The sequence below is a fragment of the Halichoerus grypus genome, chromosome 1, assembly GCF_964656455.1.
Source record: "Halichoerus grypus chromosome 1, mHalGry1.hap1.1, whole genome shotgun sequence".
Classification (NCBI taxonomy): Eukaryota; Metazoa; Chordata; class Mammalia; order Carnivora; family Phocidae; genus Halichoerus; species Halichoerus grypus.
In genome coordinates, this window is record NC_135712.1 from 216,232,357 (window position 1) to 216,246,726 (window position 14,370).

Below are 14,370 nucleotides of genomic sequence, written 5' to 3' on the forward strand. Positions count from 1 at the left end.
GTATCACCATCAAGAATGAAATAGATAGCAGGAAAGGAAACAACAGGGTCCGACCAGAATATCCTCTCATTCTTCTGCTCTGGGTGGACATTTTCCTTGGTTTTCACCCCTCGTCCCCTGAGGCAGCCCCTTCCCCACAGCCACACTCTGCTCAGGGTCTGCTGTCAGGAGCCCCAGAGGCTCCCCTTGGGCCTGGGGAGCAGAGCAGATAAACAAGTCGGGGAACCTAGTGCAGACACATCCGGGCCCTGGCTCCCCTGAGCCCCTGGCTGGGCTCCCGGGGCCGGGTGGGGGAGCAGACTGGGCCTTTGTCTGGGTTTTCAAAAGCAGAGGACATCGGGTGTCGTCTTCCTGGGGAGGGCGGGAGGCAGCAGCTCCCACCCAGCTGAGGGTGTGGCGGGTCACGGGTGAATCCCTGGAGGAGAGTTGTCGGCCCAGAAAACACCCAGTGGGAAGGGTAGGAGGAGCCGGGCCTGGTGGGCTGGCTGGAACTCCATGTCCAGGCCTTCAGCCAGGGTGGGGACCTGGCCCCAAGCAAGGTACCTGCTGGCCTCAGCACACAGCGGGGGGGCTGCCAGGATCCCAGACCGTTTCCCATCCCCTGGCCATGTAAACACACCCCACAACCTTCCAGCGCCCACCTGTGGGAGTGGGGCCTGGGGGTTACCCTGATGCCAGGAAGAGAGCGGACTCTCTCTCTGAAATGACCGGGCACACTCATCGAGCCTGCACGTGCAAGAACCCTCTGCCACCCAGCAGCTCCTCACCGAACCCCACAGAGACCCAGGCTGCCCACTCCACCTGCACCATAGGCCAGCCAGACTCTTGGCTACACCATTTGGGGCCCCATCTCGGGGACACTTTCCTTGGGAAGGGATCAGACCCAAGCTCGCCTGCTGGAAAGCACCAGGACCTCCAGGCTCACACACATCCCGAACAAGGAAGGCTGCAGAAAAGCCCCCTCTTTCCAGCGGTTCTCAAGACAGTATCTGGCGGCTGGACCCAGGCCCTAGCAGAGGCTCCTGACAGCACTGTGGCCCTTAGGGAGGGCAGCCAGGCAGAGCCAGCACTGGCGCGTCCAGGGCACAGGGAGCGCGAGCTTAGGCTTGGGGGGGTGGGGGTGGGGGGCTGGCGGGTGAGCTCAAGGCCAGTGCGATGCAATGGGGAGGGGTCGGTCCATCACCCCTGGACTCCCGCTCTCGAGCCCACAGGTGGCCCAGGGTCGAGGCTAGCCCGGGGACGCTGGCGGGGCGCGGGCGGAGACACGGGCCTCCCCCTCCCCAGCGTCCTGGGCTGCTCCCCTCCGCTGCCACCCGAGTCCCCATTAGCCCGTGGGCCGCCGGGTTCGGAGATGGGGGAGGCCTCAGGGCGGGCGCGGCCCAACCCAAGTGCTTCCCCAGCCGAGCTGGGGTCCCGGAGGCCCCTCGCCACCTCCCTCTCCGCGCGGGGGCCGCGACGCGCCCCATGCGGGGCGGGAGTGGGGGGCCTCACCCCTCCCTCGCCCCCTCCTCCCCCGGGCCCTCCGCCTCCCGCCCGAGCGCGCCTACTCACTCCATTTCCCCGCCGAGGTCCGGGTGGGTCGGCGATGCTGGGCGGGGGCGGGCGCCGGGCGGGCGCGGGGGCGGGGGCCGGCGGGGGGCGGGGGGCGGGGGGCCCTGGCGGACTAAGGCCTGGCGGCCGGGGCTGCGCGGCGCGGGGGCGGCGACACCGGCTCGGGCATCGCCCCGCGCGCGGCTGTTTATTGTCCGGGCGGCGGCGGGCGCGGGGGGTGGGCTGGGCGCGCGCGTCGCCGCCGCCGCCGCCGCCGCCGCCGCCGCCGCGCGTCCTGCGCTCGCTCCCCGCGCGCTCCCTGCCGGCTCCCGGCGCCGCGGCCCCGCGCCCGCCCCCTGCCGGCCGCCGGCCGCCCCGCAGCGCCCCCTGCGCGGCGCCCAGGGTCCCCAGGCGCGCAGCCCGCGGGACGCCCGCGTGGTGAATCCCACGTCCCAGAGCGGCCGCCGCTCCCGCCCTGCCGAGGCGAGGTCCCCCCTGCCCAGCTCGGGGTGAGGAGGGGGCGCGGAGGGGGCCACGCAGCCGGAGCGAAGGACGCCTGGGAGCCGGGGAGGGGGTGTCCAGGAGGCTGCTGCAACCTGACGACCTGAAGGTCCGGGAGAAGCCGTTTACGGGCCCATCTTGAAGAAGAGCGTCCAGGCGGAGGGCACTTGCCAGTGCAAAGGTCTGGCGGTGGGACTGAGCCGGACCTCTTTGAGGAGGAATAATAAAAACACCGCGTTTGCTGAGCCCGGGGCCCGGTCCTGGGTTTGGAGGAGGGTTGATACATTTAATCCGCCCCACAGCTCCCGTGGCCACACTGCAGGCCCCTGCGGCCAGAGTGAGTGAAGGGGCAGTGCAGAGAGCCCACAGAAGGCAGGCTTTGTCCTGAGGGCACTGGGGAGCCATAGCAGAGTTTGGAGCAGGAGAGGGGTCAGCCTGTTTTATTTTTGTGAAGGTCTTCCCGCTGCCAGTGGAGTAAGGACAGCAAAGTGGGGGGAGGCTTGGAGGCTGAGAAGAGGACCCCCAGGGACAGGGTGGAGGCTGGACCAGGCTGAGAGGCAGGTGGATTCTGGGCGGATCTTGAAAGGGGAGCCAACAGGACTGCCACCAGATGGGATGTGGGATGACAGGTATTAGAGGCCCCTTGTCTCCTGGGGAGCCCCCGGAAGGGCACGATGACACAGACAGGGTTGGAGGGATGACAAGGGTGACATTGGGTGGGCATCTGGACACCTACATTGGGGTTCAGTGTGAGGCCCAGCCTGAGGCAGCGGTGGGGCTCCACAGCCTGGGGAGGCCTGGGCAGATGATGTGGGGAGCAGGCACAGTCTGATGAAAGAGGCAACCAAATGCTCTTCTGCCGCCCTGGCTTCTTGTAGTCTATCCTGAGTCCTACATGCTGCGTCACCAGGTGGACCCCACGGGCTGGGAGTGAGGCAGGTCCTGTCCCCACCAACATGCAGACTATGGCCCTGACCTCCCGGGTTCTTATGAGAACACTAGCCCCTGGCCCTGAACACATATGGGGTCTGCAGTGGGGGGGAGTAGATTCTTCCCTCCACTCAGCAGGTGGTCAATAAAGGGCTGTGTGTGTAGCGGGGAAATAACCTGGAATGAGCCTTCAATGGGGAGGGTCTTTGTCTCTCCCTCCTTACAGCGCGTGTGTACTCCTTCAGCATTAGCACAGTGAGGTGAAATCACAAGCCTAGAACAAGCGGAAAAGCCCCGAGAAGTATCAGGGGCCCTGGGTTGAGTGACAGCTCAGCTCCACAGAGCCTGGGTGACCCTGGGTCCGTTTCTTAACCTCTCTGGGCTTACCTCCCCCACCTCCTAGGGCTGCTGGAGGGTTAATGGAGTGAATATACAGAAAGGCTTGGAAGAGTGCCCAGCACACAAGCTCAGGGTTTGGCACTTTTCTGTAGAGGGCCAGATAGTAAATATTTTTGGCATTGCGGGCCAGAGGATCTCTGTCGCAAGGAATCAGCTCTGCCATTGCAGTGTCCAGGCAGCTAGTGGCAATACACAGATGCATCCGTGTGGCTGAGTGCCAATAAAACTTTAAAGCAGGTGCTGCGGGCCCAGATTTGACCCTGCACTAGGCGCTCAGCAAAAGCGGGCTGGGAGTGGTTTCATCACTGCCCCTCCGCCTCCAAGTCCGTTAAGCCCGCATAGATTCTTCCAGCACCTACTGTGCTCCTGGCCCTGTTAGGTGTGGGGGACGCAGAAGCCTCGTCCTCGGAGACAGGGCGTTTTTGGTCTACTAAAGAAATGACGTGAGTTTTGAGGTTTGTGCAAGAACAGGAGGGAGAGGAGGAGAGCGTATTGATGGGGAGGGGCTGATGGGAGCAATGGTCCCCTTCCCCATATTCTGGTCCCTTCCCCACCCTAAACTTCCCAGGGCGCCCGCCTCCCTCAGATCAAAAGCAAAGTCCTCTCAGGGTCCCAGAACACGGACTCCAACACCCACAGTCTCAGGTGTGTTCCAGGGGACCAGCCTGGAGGTGGGGCCACAGGGGACCGGGACGGGGGTGGGGCAGAGATGGTGGGCAGGCATCCCAGGTGGCAGAAGTGTCAGGCAAGGGCCGGGAGGTGTGCCAGGGCGGGGCGCACAGGGGGCCAGAGCTGAACTTTCTCCCTGAGACATGGACAGGTCACCCATCTCCCCTCCTCTCTGCTCAGTGCCCTGCAGCCCCCATCCCAGTCTGGGTCGCGTGCACCCACGGTTTCCATGATGACATTCTCCCCTCTCCCCCTTCCTTGGCCACCCCCGCTTGTGCTGGGCGTGGCCAGCCCCGGGGCTCCGCCCAGCACCCCCTGCCCTGCCCTGAGCTCCTGTCGCCCCTGTACATCCTCTGGGGCCCTGGGACTTCAGGGGGCTCTCACCCCACAAAGCCCCCTCCTCCCCTGTGCCTGAGTCCGAGACGCCCTCACCTCCCCCAGCTCTGACCCCAGCTCAGGCCTGTGTCCGTGCCGCCCCGCCCCCACCCCGCAGCTTCCCGCGTCTGCCTGCTTCCTCGGTGCACTCCAGAGCTCCGCCCTAACCTGTCCCCGTCAGACACCTGCTGTGGCTCCCCAGGGCCCTGCGGCCTCGCTCCCCGGTCCAGCTGAGCCCTGCCAAGCCTGGCCCTCCCTTCACCTCCCCCACCCCACATCCAGACATCCCGCGTCAGCACGCGCTGTGCCCGCCTCCAGGAGCACCTTCCCGGCTTGCCCATTGTTACTGGGTCTCCTCCGTTTCCCTGTTTTAAAGCCCTATCCCCTTCCCTGTCCTTCTCTGGCCACCCTTGTACCACTTAATACTTTTGGCAGATGATGTCATCTACCTGGTCCACCCGGGCACGGACTTGTCTGCATTCCCAGCACACACAGCAGGTGCTCAATAAACACCCACGGGATGAGTGGTTTCCTATCTCCCAGGATCCACTTTGACTTCCCCTGCGGGGAGGACGGCGCCAGTGCCGTGTGCAGATGGGCACATGGGGACTCTGCAAGGGGCGCCCCGGGCACCCAGCCCCTTGCCGACCCCTCTCTGATACTCTCAGAGATGCCCCAGAGTCACCTGTTCCCCAGATGTGGGGGCGGCTCTGGGAACCCCAGTTGTGGCCGAACTGCTTCCCCCAAAGCCCTCCCCAGGAGGAAACCTGGAGCCGTGAGGGCAGACAAGGGGGGCAGAGGTGATGGGGCTCTGGGCCCCCAGCCTCAGTTTACCCACTGGTTCCTGTGTGCGCGGCGCTCACTCCTGCACACGCCCTCCTCAGCTCTCTGCCAGGCCTCTGGGTGCGGGGCCAGGAGAGCCTATGAGAGGCAGGCAGGTGCACGGGAGTGCCACACTCACCAGGGCCTGGAGTCCGGAGAGGCGCTCGTGGGATACAGGACGTCACTGGGGGGTGGGGGGCTGTGTTTACTCCTGAGGCAGCCCGTCGCCCTCTTCAAGAAATGAGAAGTGATTTCCTTGGAACGCTCATTAAATTACGTGAGAGAAATAAAGTGTGGGTTAAACGAGGGATGCTGCCGAGGCCGGAGCCCGTCCTAGGCATCTCCTGATCCTGAGCCTCAGCGCGCTACGGGCCCTTCTTCCGCTGAGCGGCCGAGGCTCTCAGGGGCCAGGTCACAGGCCCGGGCAGCGGGGTCCCTGGGCTCCAACGCCGTAGCTGCGGTCTTCCGGGAAGCTCTGGAGCTTTTCTCCAATGCCCCGCGGCTCCTGATACACTCCCCCACCTCTCCTGCCACTCTGGCTGTGGTACGGGGCTGGGCACAGACTGAGCACCGACTGCATACTGGCTCCGGGCTGAGTGATGAACGCAGATGTATACCCCCCTCAGGGCTGGGTCCGAGGGGACCCGGATAAATACCCTGGAGCTGCCGGTCCTGCACCAGCAGCTGTTTATCTCGTGGCCCTGGGGCCCGACTCCCAGCGGTTACTCAGCAAGCACCTGTGGGAGCCTGCAGGGCTCGAGGAGTGACCCAGGGCAATCACTGTGCTCTGCTGTGCCTCAGTTTCTCCATTTGTTGTGTGGAGGTGACAACAGCCCTGGGTTGTGGGTCAGAACAGGAGGTGATGTGTGTCAGGGTGAGGGAACCGAGAGTCAACAGTGATGACAATCGTGGTTCTCGCTGTTATCTTCTTTACACACAGTGGTGGGGTGAGCCTGCTGAGACGGGCCTGGAGGCTCCCACCGGGCCCCCTGCACCCCCACCTGGGCCAGCCCCTCCGGAACTCTTGGTGCTATAACTTCAAATGTCACAAGCCCCCTAAAGGGGCCAGGAAGGGGTGAGCCAGATGCAAGAGGCTCCAGAGCACCCCCTCCCCAGCTTCATGGCCCCGAACCGCAGGTCAGGCCTGGCACGGAGCCACATGCCAGGAGCCATGACCCCCGCTGTCTTCCTGGCCTGTGCCATGGCCCTGGGAGCCCCAGACTTCGCAGGTGAGGGGAGCCTGTGTGCTCTGCACCTGATAGTTGCTCGGAAAAAGAAATTCATCTGACCCTGAGTTAAACTCCTTGACATATAAAGAGCTCCCACAAATCAATAACAAAAGTAAATGTTCAGCAGAGGGACCTATCACCATCACTGCCGCCACCACCACCATCACGTGGCTGAGTCCCCTCCGACTGGGAAAGCCACCCAAATCCTCCATGGGGACACCCGTCAAGTACTCAGGTCCCGAGCTCTCGGTTTCAGACCCGTCGCTGCGCAGCCCAGACAAGTCAGGCTCCCCTCTCTGGGCCTCAGTTTGGGAAATGGAAACGGGGACCCCCCCGCCCGTTCCGCAGAGCTTTGGGGAGCTTGGTTGTTTGAGACCAGGAAGGACCGTTATTTGTTTCACAAGCGTTCCCTGGATGGGAAGGAAATGGGCTTGGCTGTGGGCAGAATCAGCCTTTGGCGGAGGCAGCAATGCTGGCCTCATCGTTCCCTTGCTGTGCAACCCTGGCCAAGCCACTTACCCTCTCTGTGTATCAGCTTCTCCATCAGTCACAGGGATAGAAACAACGCTGATTCCCCAGGGGGCTCTGGGACCCCTGCAGCTTGGGGAACACTCACGCCAGCCCCCCAGGGGCGTGTGGTCTGGAACAGCCCCAGTGGTCCAGAGCAGACAGAGCCCCCAAATGGTCCCCCGAAGAAACATCCCCTGCCCGAGGCAGCTGGGCTCTGGGTGGCCACACGGGGTCCGACCCGAGCGGAGAGGGCTACCGCATGGACCCTGGGGTTTCTTCCCCGCAGGTTCTCAGGGTTGTGCTGGCCCCTCCCACAGCCCTGACCTGTCACCACAGACACAGGAGCTTCGAATGACATTCACTTGTTACCGGATCGGTGGGCCTCACCGGGCTTAAAATCCGGCTCCCCCGAGCCCACCTGTCCACCCCTGCCCTGCTGCCTTTAAGACTCTGGGCCTCATCCCTCAACTGTCAAATGGGGATGATGACACACAGCAATCTCAGGAGATATGGAACTCGGGTGGGCTAAACATGGCCCCAAAGACCTCCCTGTCCTGGTCCTGGGACCTGGGACGTGTCCCCTCACGCGGCAGAGGGGACCTTGTCAGGGCCCCCGAGGAGGGGGTGACCCTGGGGTCCCGGGGGGCCCGGTGTCCTCATGAGGTCCTCACGAGGGGGAGGCAGAGGGTGGGAGTCCCAGAGACGGGCAGACCCCGCCTTGCTGGCGGTGAGGATGGAGGGGGCGCCGCGGGCCAGGAAAAGGCCGGAGCCGGGTCTCCCGGGGGCCGGGGGGGGAGGAGGGGACACCAGCCCTCCATTCTGTATTTCTGAGCCCAGAACTGTCAGAGAATCGGTGTGTGGTGGCATGTCACACTGGACGTGCCAGGCAAGTGGGAGGCTGGGCGGCATTTGGGGGTGTGGTCACGGCTCCTCACTCATATGGCTCTGCCCTGTAGGACTCTGGGAGGTGGGGTCGTGGGGGGCTGTGAGGTGGTGCCCACTGAGGCCCTTCATGGTGTCCCTGCAGCTGGTGAGGACATCTTCCCAGCCGTGCTGCATGGCCATGCACTGCAAGGTGGCCAGGTGAGTGGCCGGGGCCAAAGAGAGGCGCTGGGGGTGGGTTGCAGGTCTGGGGTGCTCAAGCCTTAGAGCTCCGTCCCCACACCTCCCAACCCAGGAACGTCAGCACCCTCGGTGCAGTCGTGGGGGCTCACACATACACCCGAACCCTCGGCGGGGTCCTGACACCGCGCAGGCTGGACGGCCACCACCTCCAGCGCCTGAAGGGGGCTGGGCAGGCGGACTTGGGAAGGACACCTTGGAGGGAGGATGCACGAGCCCTCCCTCAGAGAGGGGCTCAGAACAAAGCCCGGAGTGCACTGCGGCCACGTGCCTCCTCCTCCTCAGTGCCACCATTCCTGCTCTTATCCCTCCCTCCCTCCCTCCCTCCCTCTCTGCCCCTGGGGGTCTCTCCCCACCTCCAGCCCCCATCAGCTCTCCTCTCTACCTGCCCCACACCCTTGCCAGGCTGGACACCGCCCCCCATGCGCGCCCAGGGCTGCTATGTCAGGTGACCGGCTGGCACAGCACCTCAGGCTGCGATGACCCCCCAGCAGCGTGCATCCACGCTCATCTGGGCCCGGACGTCCACCGGCGAGGGGCCGCCCTGGGAGACGGGCTCTGCACCTCCCCCTGCCCCAGGTACTGTGAGCCGTGTACGGGGTGAGCCTGGCACCCTGCAGCCCCTCCCTCCAGGTGGAAACACTGGCCCCGGGCCGCAGTTTCCCCACCCCGACACCCAGCCACCCTCTTCTGCCGGGTCCTCCACACTGGGCGGGGAGCCCGGCTCTGCAGACGCCCACGCCACGTCTCCACCTCTGTGTCCTGGGTCGGGCACATGCTGAGCGGTACCAGTGGGTGGGGCAGGGCGAGGGCTCTGGTCTCAGCAGAGCCTCTGCAAGGGGACGTGTGTCCCAGAGGCTCCCCCAGGCCCTGCCGCTCGCACGTTGCTCCCGAGCCCACAGAACCCTCTGCCTCACGGGCCTGAGTGACCCCTGTCCGTCTCTATGTTCTCTAGTCACCAGAACTGTGCATCAGCCATGACCCCAGGTCACCAGACCTACACCCCGTGACCCTGCAGAACATCAGCACCATGGGGGGGGGGGTCACTGTCCCGCTCTTGCCTCTGGCTCCTGCCAGAGGCTGGTATACAGTCAGCACTCGATAAATGCAACCAAGGCAGCAACAATCACAGGCCCATCTTATTGTCCTCACAGCCCTGAGCCTGCGCTGGGGCTGCAGATGGGGGATAGGCGGCATTGGGGCCAGACCCCGTTCAGCCAGAGAGCCGGCACCTACACCCCCAGCAGGCAGCCGCGGGCCCTATGCCTGTCGCCCCTGTACTGGGTGCTGCAGGAAGCTCCCTGCATACGTGCCGTGGGCAGATGCTGGGTAAACTGAGGCACAGAGAGGGTAAGTGACTGCTGGGGTCACAGGGCCCCCCAGAGCCGGGCTTTGCCCCAGGCAGGCAGCCCCTGAGCCGCCCACTCTTCCTGTGGCAGGGGAGTTATCAGATTTCTCGGAAGCTCCAGTGCAGAACTGGGCGTTGCTGGTGGGGCCGGGCCGACCTCCGACCACAGGCCACAGCCAGGTTCCCCCTTCCCGGGCCGTTGGGTGAGGGTGGGGGCCGTGTCCTGCTGAGCTCTGGAGGGAGCCACCAGCCTGTGACAGCCATGGGGCCTGGGGCCAGGGAGCTGCTGCTGCTGACCGTGGTCCTCACACTGCCCATGAGGCCCGCAGGTGAGAGCCCCCGGCCTGTGTGGCTACTCAGCCCTCTGGGTCGTTGCCCTGCTTGTCGCCGGGATGGGGGACCAGGGTGGAGGCCCAGGCCCAGGTTTTCTGGGGTCCAGACTCCTCCCAGCACACACTTGGAGACCTTCCCTGGGCTCCTCGCCTCCAGCCCATCTCGACCTGCTGGCCCCCACCCAACCCCCGCCCCAGCAGGTGCCTGAGCCGTCTGTTCCCACCACCCTTCTTCCTGCCCCATCCTGACGCAGTCCCGCCCTGCCCGCAGGCTCTTGGGGTGCCCGGATCATCGGGGGCCATGAGGTGACGCCCCATTCCCGGCCTTACATGGCGTCTGTGAAATTTGAGGGCCAGCACTGCTGTGGAGGCTTCCTGCTCCGTGCCCGCTGGGTGGTCTCCGCGGCCCACTGCTTCAGCCACAGGTGAGCCCACGCTGGGGCCTGCTCCAGCCCCCACGTCCTCGGCAGGGGCAGCTTACCTGACAGCAGGTGGGGTGGGGGGGCTTGGTGCGTGAGGAGCGCAGCCCTGCGTCCATCCCGAGTACCTTGTTAAAGAACCACTGACGTTAATATTGAAAGTGTCGGAGGTACTGTTATAACTGAGGTGGGAATTATAATAAATATAGCAAGCATTACGTCCATCCGAAGTACCTTGTTATAATACTGATTAACATTAATGTTCCGACGATCTGGGTAAATCCCATAATTGAAGCGGGAATGCAGATACACGATTATGATCACAGGGCTCTCGCCAGGATCACACGGGCTGCCACACCCCCGTTCTGCAGACGGGGGAGGCCGAGGCCCCAGTCTTGCTCTCAAGCCCCCCTCCCCCTGCAGGGACCCCCGAACGGGCCTGGTGGTGCTGGGGGCTCACGACCTGCATGCTCCAGAGCCGACACAGCAGGTGTTTGGCATCTCGGCTCTCATCAGGCACCCGGACTACCAGCCCACCACGCATGCCAATGACATCTGTCTGCTGAAGGTGAGCTGGGGGCGGGGGGACACTGGATGCAGGCAGGTCTGGCCTGTCCGTGGCCACCCCATGACGGCCTGACGGACATGTCTGAAAAGCAGCTGGAAGGGTCCCGTGAGCACCCAAGTCAGGTCACGTCTCTCCTCTGCCCTCCGTGCCTCCCACTCTCCCCTCAGCCCCCGACTCAGGGCCGACTGAGCTGTCAGCATTCCGGCATGCTCGAACCCCTGGGCCTTTGCACTGGCTGTGGCTCGCTCCAGGACACGCCACAGACACTGCCTGGCTTTCTCCCTCCCCCAACTCTCTCAAGTCTTCGCTCAAATGTTCCCTTCTCAGGAGGCCCCCTCTGCAAGCTGCCCCAGCCCCCGCCGTCTCCCCATCCCTTCCCTCTGGCCCACCTATCCTGGGTCCAGCACTGCTGAAAACATTTGCTTCTTCACCATTGTTCACTGCCTCCTCTCCAGACTGGGAGGACAGGGGTTTTTATCTCCTGTGGCCATTTATGGCCCACAGCAGGCCTCGATGTTCAGAACAGATGAGACCCTAGGGCATCAGATACTCCAGTCCCTGCTCCCCGGGCCCTTTGCGGGGTTTCTGCGCAGGAAGCAGCTCTTCCCGTAAATGTGAGCTTCCCTCCCTGCTCACACAGGGTGCATCCATTTGGACCCCCCACGGCCCCTCCTGCTTGGGGGGCACCCCCCACATCTCCCACTCAGGTGCCCCAAATTCAATTCCATGCATCCCAGGACCTCCGTTTTAACGAGAAAACACCTCAAACCTGCTCTCCAAATGTGGAGAAAAGGGGAATGTCCAAAGCAGAGGGACATTCCACATGACAGAAACAGGTCCCTGGGAACAGGAGGGCTTGGGGTGCCGTGTTCTCTCGGCACGATTAGAAGGGCGCAGCAGTGTCAGTGGCCAAAGCTCACATGTGGATTTTGCTCATCTGTGAAACCTCAAAACCTGGAAGCCACAGCTCACCCATCCCATTATGCAGTTGGGGAAACCGAGGCTGGGGTACGGTCGGGGCAGGGCCAAGGCCACAAGGAGTGAGTGAATACCAAAACCAGGGGCCCGGGTCATTCATTCCATAAACATTGATTGAGCACCAGCTGTGCGCTGGGAACTGGGGCTATAGCCATGAACAGACAGCCCCAGGGCCGGTCCCCTTAGAGCCTCCAGTCCAACAGGGTGGCAGCTGAGTAAACTGGCCCTGACAGGGGCACATGGAAGCCCCGAGGAGGCTCTGTCCTACCCTGGGAGTCTAGTCTCAGGTGAGGTCTCATCTGGTCTCAGAGGGGAGCTTTGTCACCTGGAGGAGGTGACATCTAAGCTGAGACCTGAAGGCTGGATGGGAAAGGTGTTCCAGCCTGAAGGGGTGGGGGAGTGGGGTGGGGGGACCAGGGAATGATGGTAAGTTCATTCTGCCTGGAGGGGAGGGCTGAATGGTGAGGCAAGCGGTATTGTCCCAAGTACAATGGGGAGACATGGGAGGGCTTACAAGCTGGGGAGATGCTGGTTAGAAGGACACTTACTTCTGGCAGCAGGGGAGGCCAGAGCCCTGGTCTGAGGGGGTGAGGCCTGATGGGCAGGGCCTCCTGACGGCCCGATGGCTGCTACTGATTTCTCTCCATGAGGCCAAGAAGAGACCAGGTGTCATGATGGGTAAACCGAGGCAGGAGGTCGGGGGGTAAGCCTTAACTCAGCAGTCTCTCTGCAGCTGAACCGCTCTGCTGTCCTGGGTCCTGCAGTGGGGCTGCTGAAGCTGCCACGGAGAGGTGCCAGGCCACCCAAGGCTGGCGCGCAGTGCCAGGTGGCTGGCTGGGGCTCCATATCTGACTTTGAGGACTTGCCGCCCGGGCTGATGGAGGCTGAGGTCCGCGTGCTGGGCCTGGACATCTGCAACAGCTCTTGGAGGGGCCAGCTGAACCCTGGCATGCTCTGCACCCAAAGTGGGGACCGCCGGCGGCGTGGCTTCTGCTCAGTAAGATACTTGTCTCCACCCTGCCTGCCTATGGTATGGGGAAACTGAGGCCCACAGAGAGGGCTGGAGATGGGCAGAGTCTTGGGAACTAAGTCCCAGCTCACTTTTGAGACCAGATGAGACCTCACCTGAGACCCTGGAAGGACAAAGAATTTTCCAAGGTCACAGGGCTGTCATGTACAGCTGTGCAGGTTGTGCACTGCACAAAGGGCTACAGATTTGTGTATCTATAAGCAATATTCAGTAGGGGTGCAGTACACATCTCGGTCAAGGAGTTTCTGCTCCTGAGACCCTGTATGGACTAATGGCAGCCCTGGCCCTGATGCTGAGGGAGAAACTCAACCTGGAGGATTTTCTGTTCCAGGCAGAGTGTAGTGATTCAAAACACAGATTCTGGAGTCCAGCTGTGTGGGTCCAAATCCAGACTGTGCCACTTCCCAGGTGTGTGGCCTTGGAAAAGTCACCTCACTTCTCTGGACCTTTCTCCATCTGTAAAACTGCCACACTAATAGTACCTACTTCATAGGGTCAGAGTTGATTTTAGATTATAGTTAGGGTGATAGGACTGGGGAGGGGAGAGGAGGGGAGAAAGCAGGAATTTTAGGGTGAGTATTCAGGGCGGCTTCTCTGAGGAGAGCACCTTTTGAGCTGAGATTTGAAGGAGTCTTGAGGAGATCTGAGGGAAGGCATGCCAGGCAGAGACTCATCTCAGGGCTGCCATGTATAGCTGTGCAGGTCGCCTACTGCACAAAGTACTGCAGACTTGTATATCTATACCAGCAGTGTTGAAAGGGGGCAGTAACAGGTCTCAAGGATATGGAAAAGCCCAGAGACTAGAGCAAGCTTGCTTTACTTCAGGAACAGCCCAGAAGGCTGGTAGGGCCAAAACGAAAGGAAAGGAGGACAGACAGGTGGGTGAGAGCTAGATGCTCACAGCCCCTGAAGGCTGTTAAGTATCGTTTTTGCTGGAAGAGCACTAGGAAGCCATGGAAGGGTTTTGAGGCGGGGAAGGGTCCTGATCAGATTTGCACACAGAAGCTCCTTCGGGGAAAGAGGCCCAGAGATGGACGCCTGAACTTGCCTTTCCCTCCACCCCCAGGCGGACTCTGGGGGGCCCCTGGTGTGCAGGAACCAAGCCCACGGCCTTGTCTCCTTCTCTGGACTCTGGTGCGGCGACCCCAAGACCCCCGACGTGTACACGCAGGTGTCTGCCTTCGTGAGCTGGATATGGGATGTGGTTCGAGGACCCCGGCCCAGCCCCCTGCCCAGGACCACCGGGTCCCTGCAGGAGTGGCCGGAACCACAGCAGCACTGGGTATACAAATGAGATGGCAAACGATTCAAAGAGCTCCTTCCCCGGAAATCCCATGGCCAGGGCAGGTCATCCACGGGCCCCCCAAGCCCCGGGGAAGCCTGGCATGTATGGGGTGGGGTGTGGGGTAGGAGAGGGCATCAGTTCCAAACCCAAAGGGCCAAAATGACCAAATAAAATGTTAACTGAATAACCAGACAGGATGGTTCATCTCCAGGGTCCATCCACGTTCTTTCGAGCTTCTCTTGTGCCTTGGTGTGGCCAAGGGTCTGCCCAGTGTGCCACCGCCTCCCTGAGTGACGATGAGCCGCTTGCTTCAGGACCCAGGC

At 62.6% G+C, this 14,370-nt stretch overlaps 1 protein-coding gene across 1 annotated transcript; it reads left to right on the forward strand.

The window, feature by feature from the left end:
- The first annotated feature begins 9,591 nt into the window (after positions 1 to 9,591).
- Positions 9,592 to 14,234, forward strand: PRSS57 (serine protease 57). Its single transcript, XM_036100778.2, has 5 exons — positions 9,592 to 9,764; positions 10,039 to 10,192; positions 10,610 to 10,754; positions 12,466 to 12,729; positions 13,829 to 14,234. Exons 1-5 carry the CDS (start codon positions 9,698 to 9,700, stop codon positions 14,054 to 14,056), a joined length of 858 nt encoding a protein of 285 aa, XP_035956671.1. The 5' UTR covers positions 9,592 to 9,697; the 3' UTR covers positions 14,057 to 14,234.
- Positions 14,235 to 14,370: the final 136 nt, after the last annotated feature.

Excerpts from the sequence above, each read along its gene's own strand:
- PRSS57 (XM_036100778.2), top strand. The coding sequence starts at position 9,698 with ATGGGGCCTGGGGCCAGGGAGCTGCTGCTGCTGACCGTGGTCCTCACA. Across the intron at positions 9,765-10,038 it reads ACTGCCCATGAGGCCCGCAG|GCTCTTGGGGTGCCCGGATC; the intron begins GTGAGAGCCCCC and ends CCCTGCCCGCAG. Across the intron at positions 10,755-12,465 it reads ATGACATCTGTCTGCTGAAG|CTGAACCGCTCTGCTGTCCT; the intron begins GTGAGCTGGGGG and ends GTCTCTCTGCAG.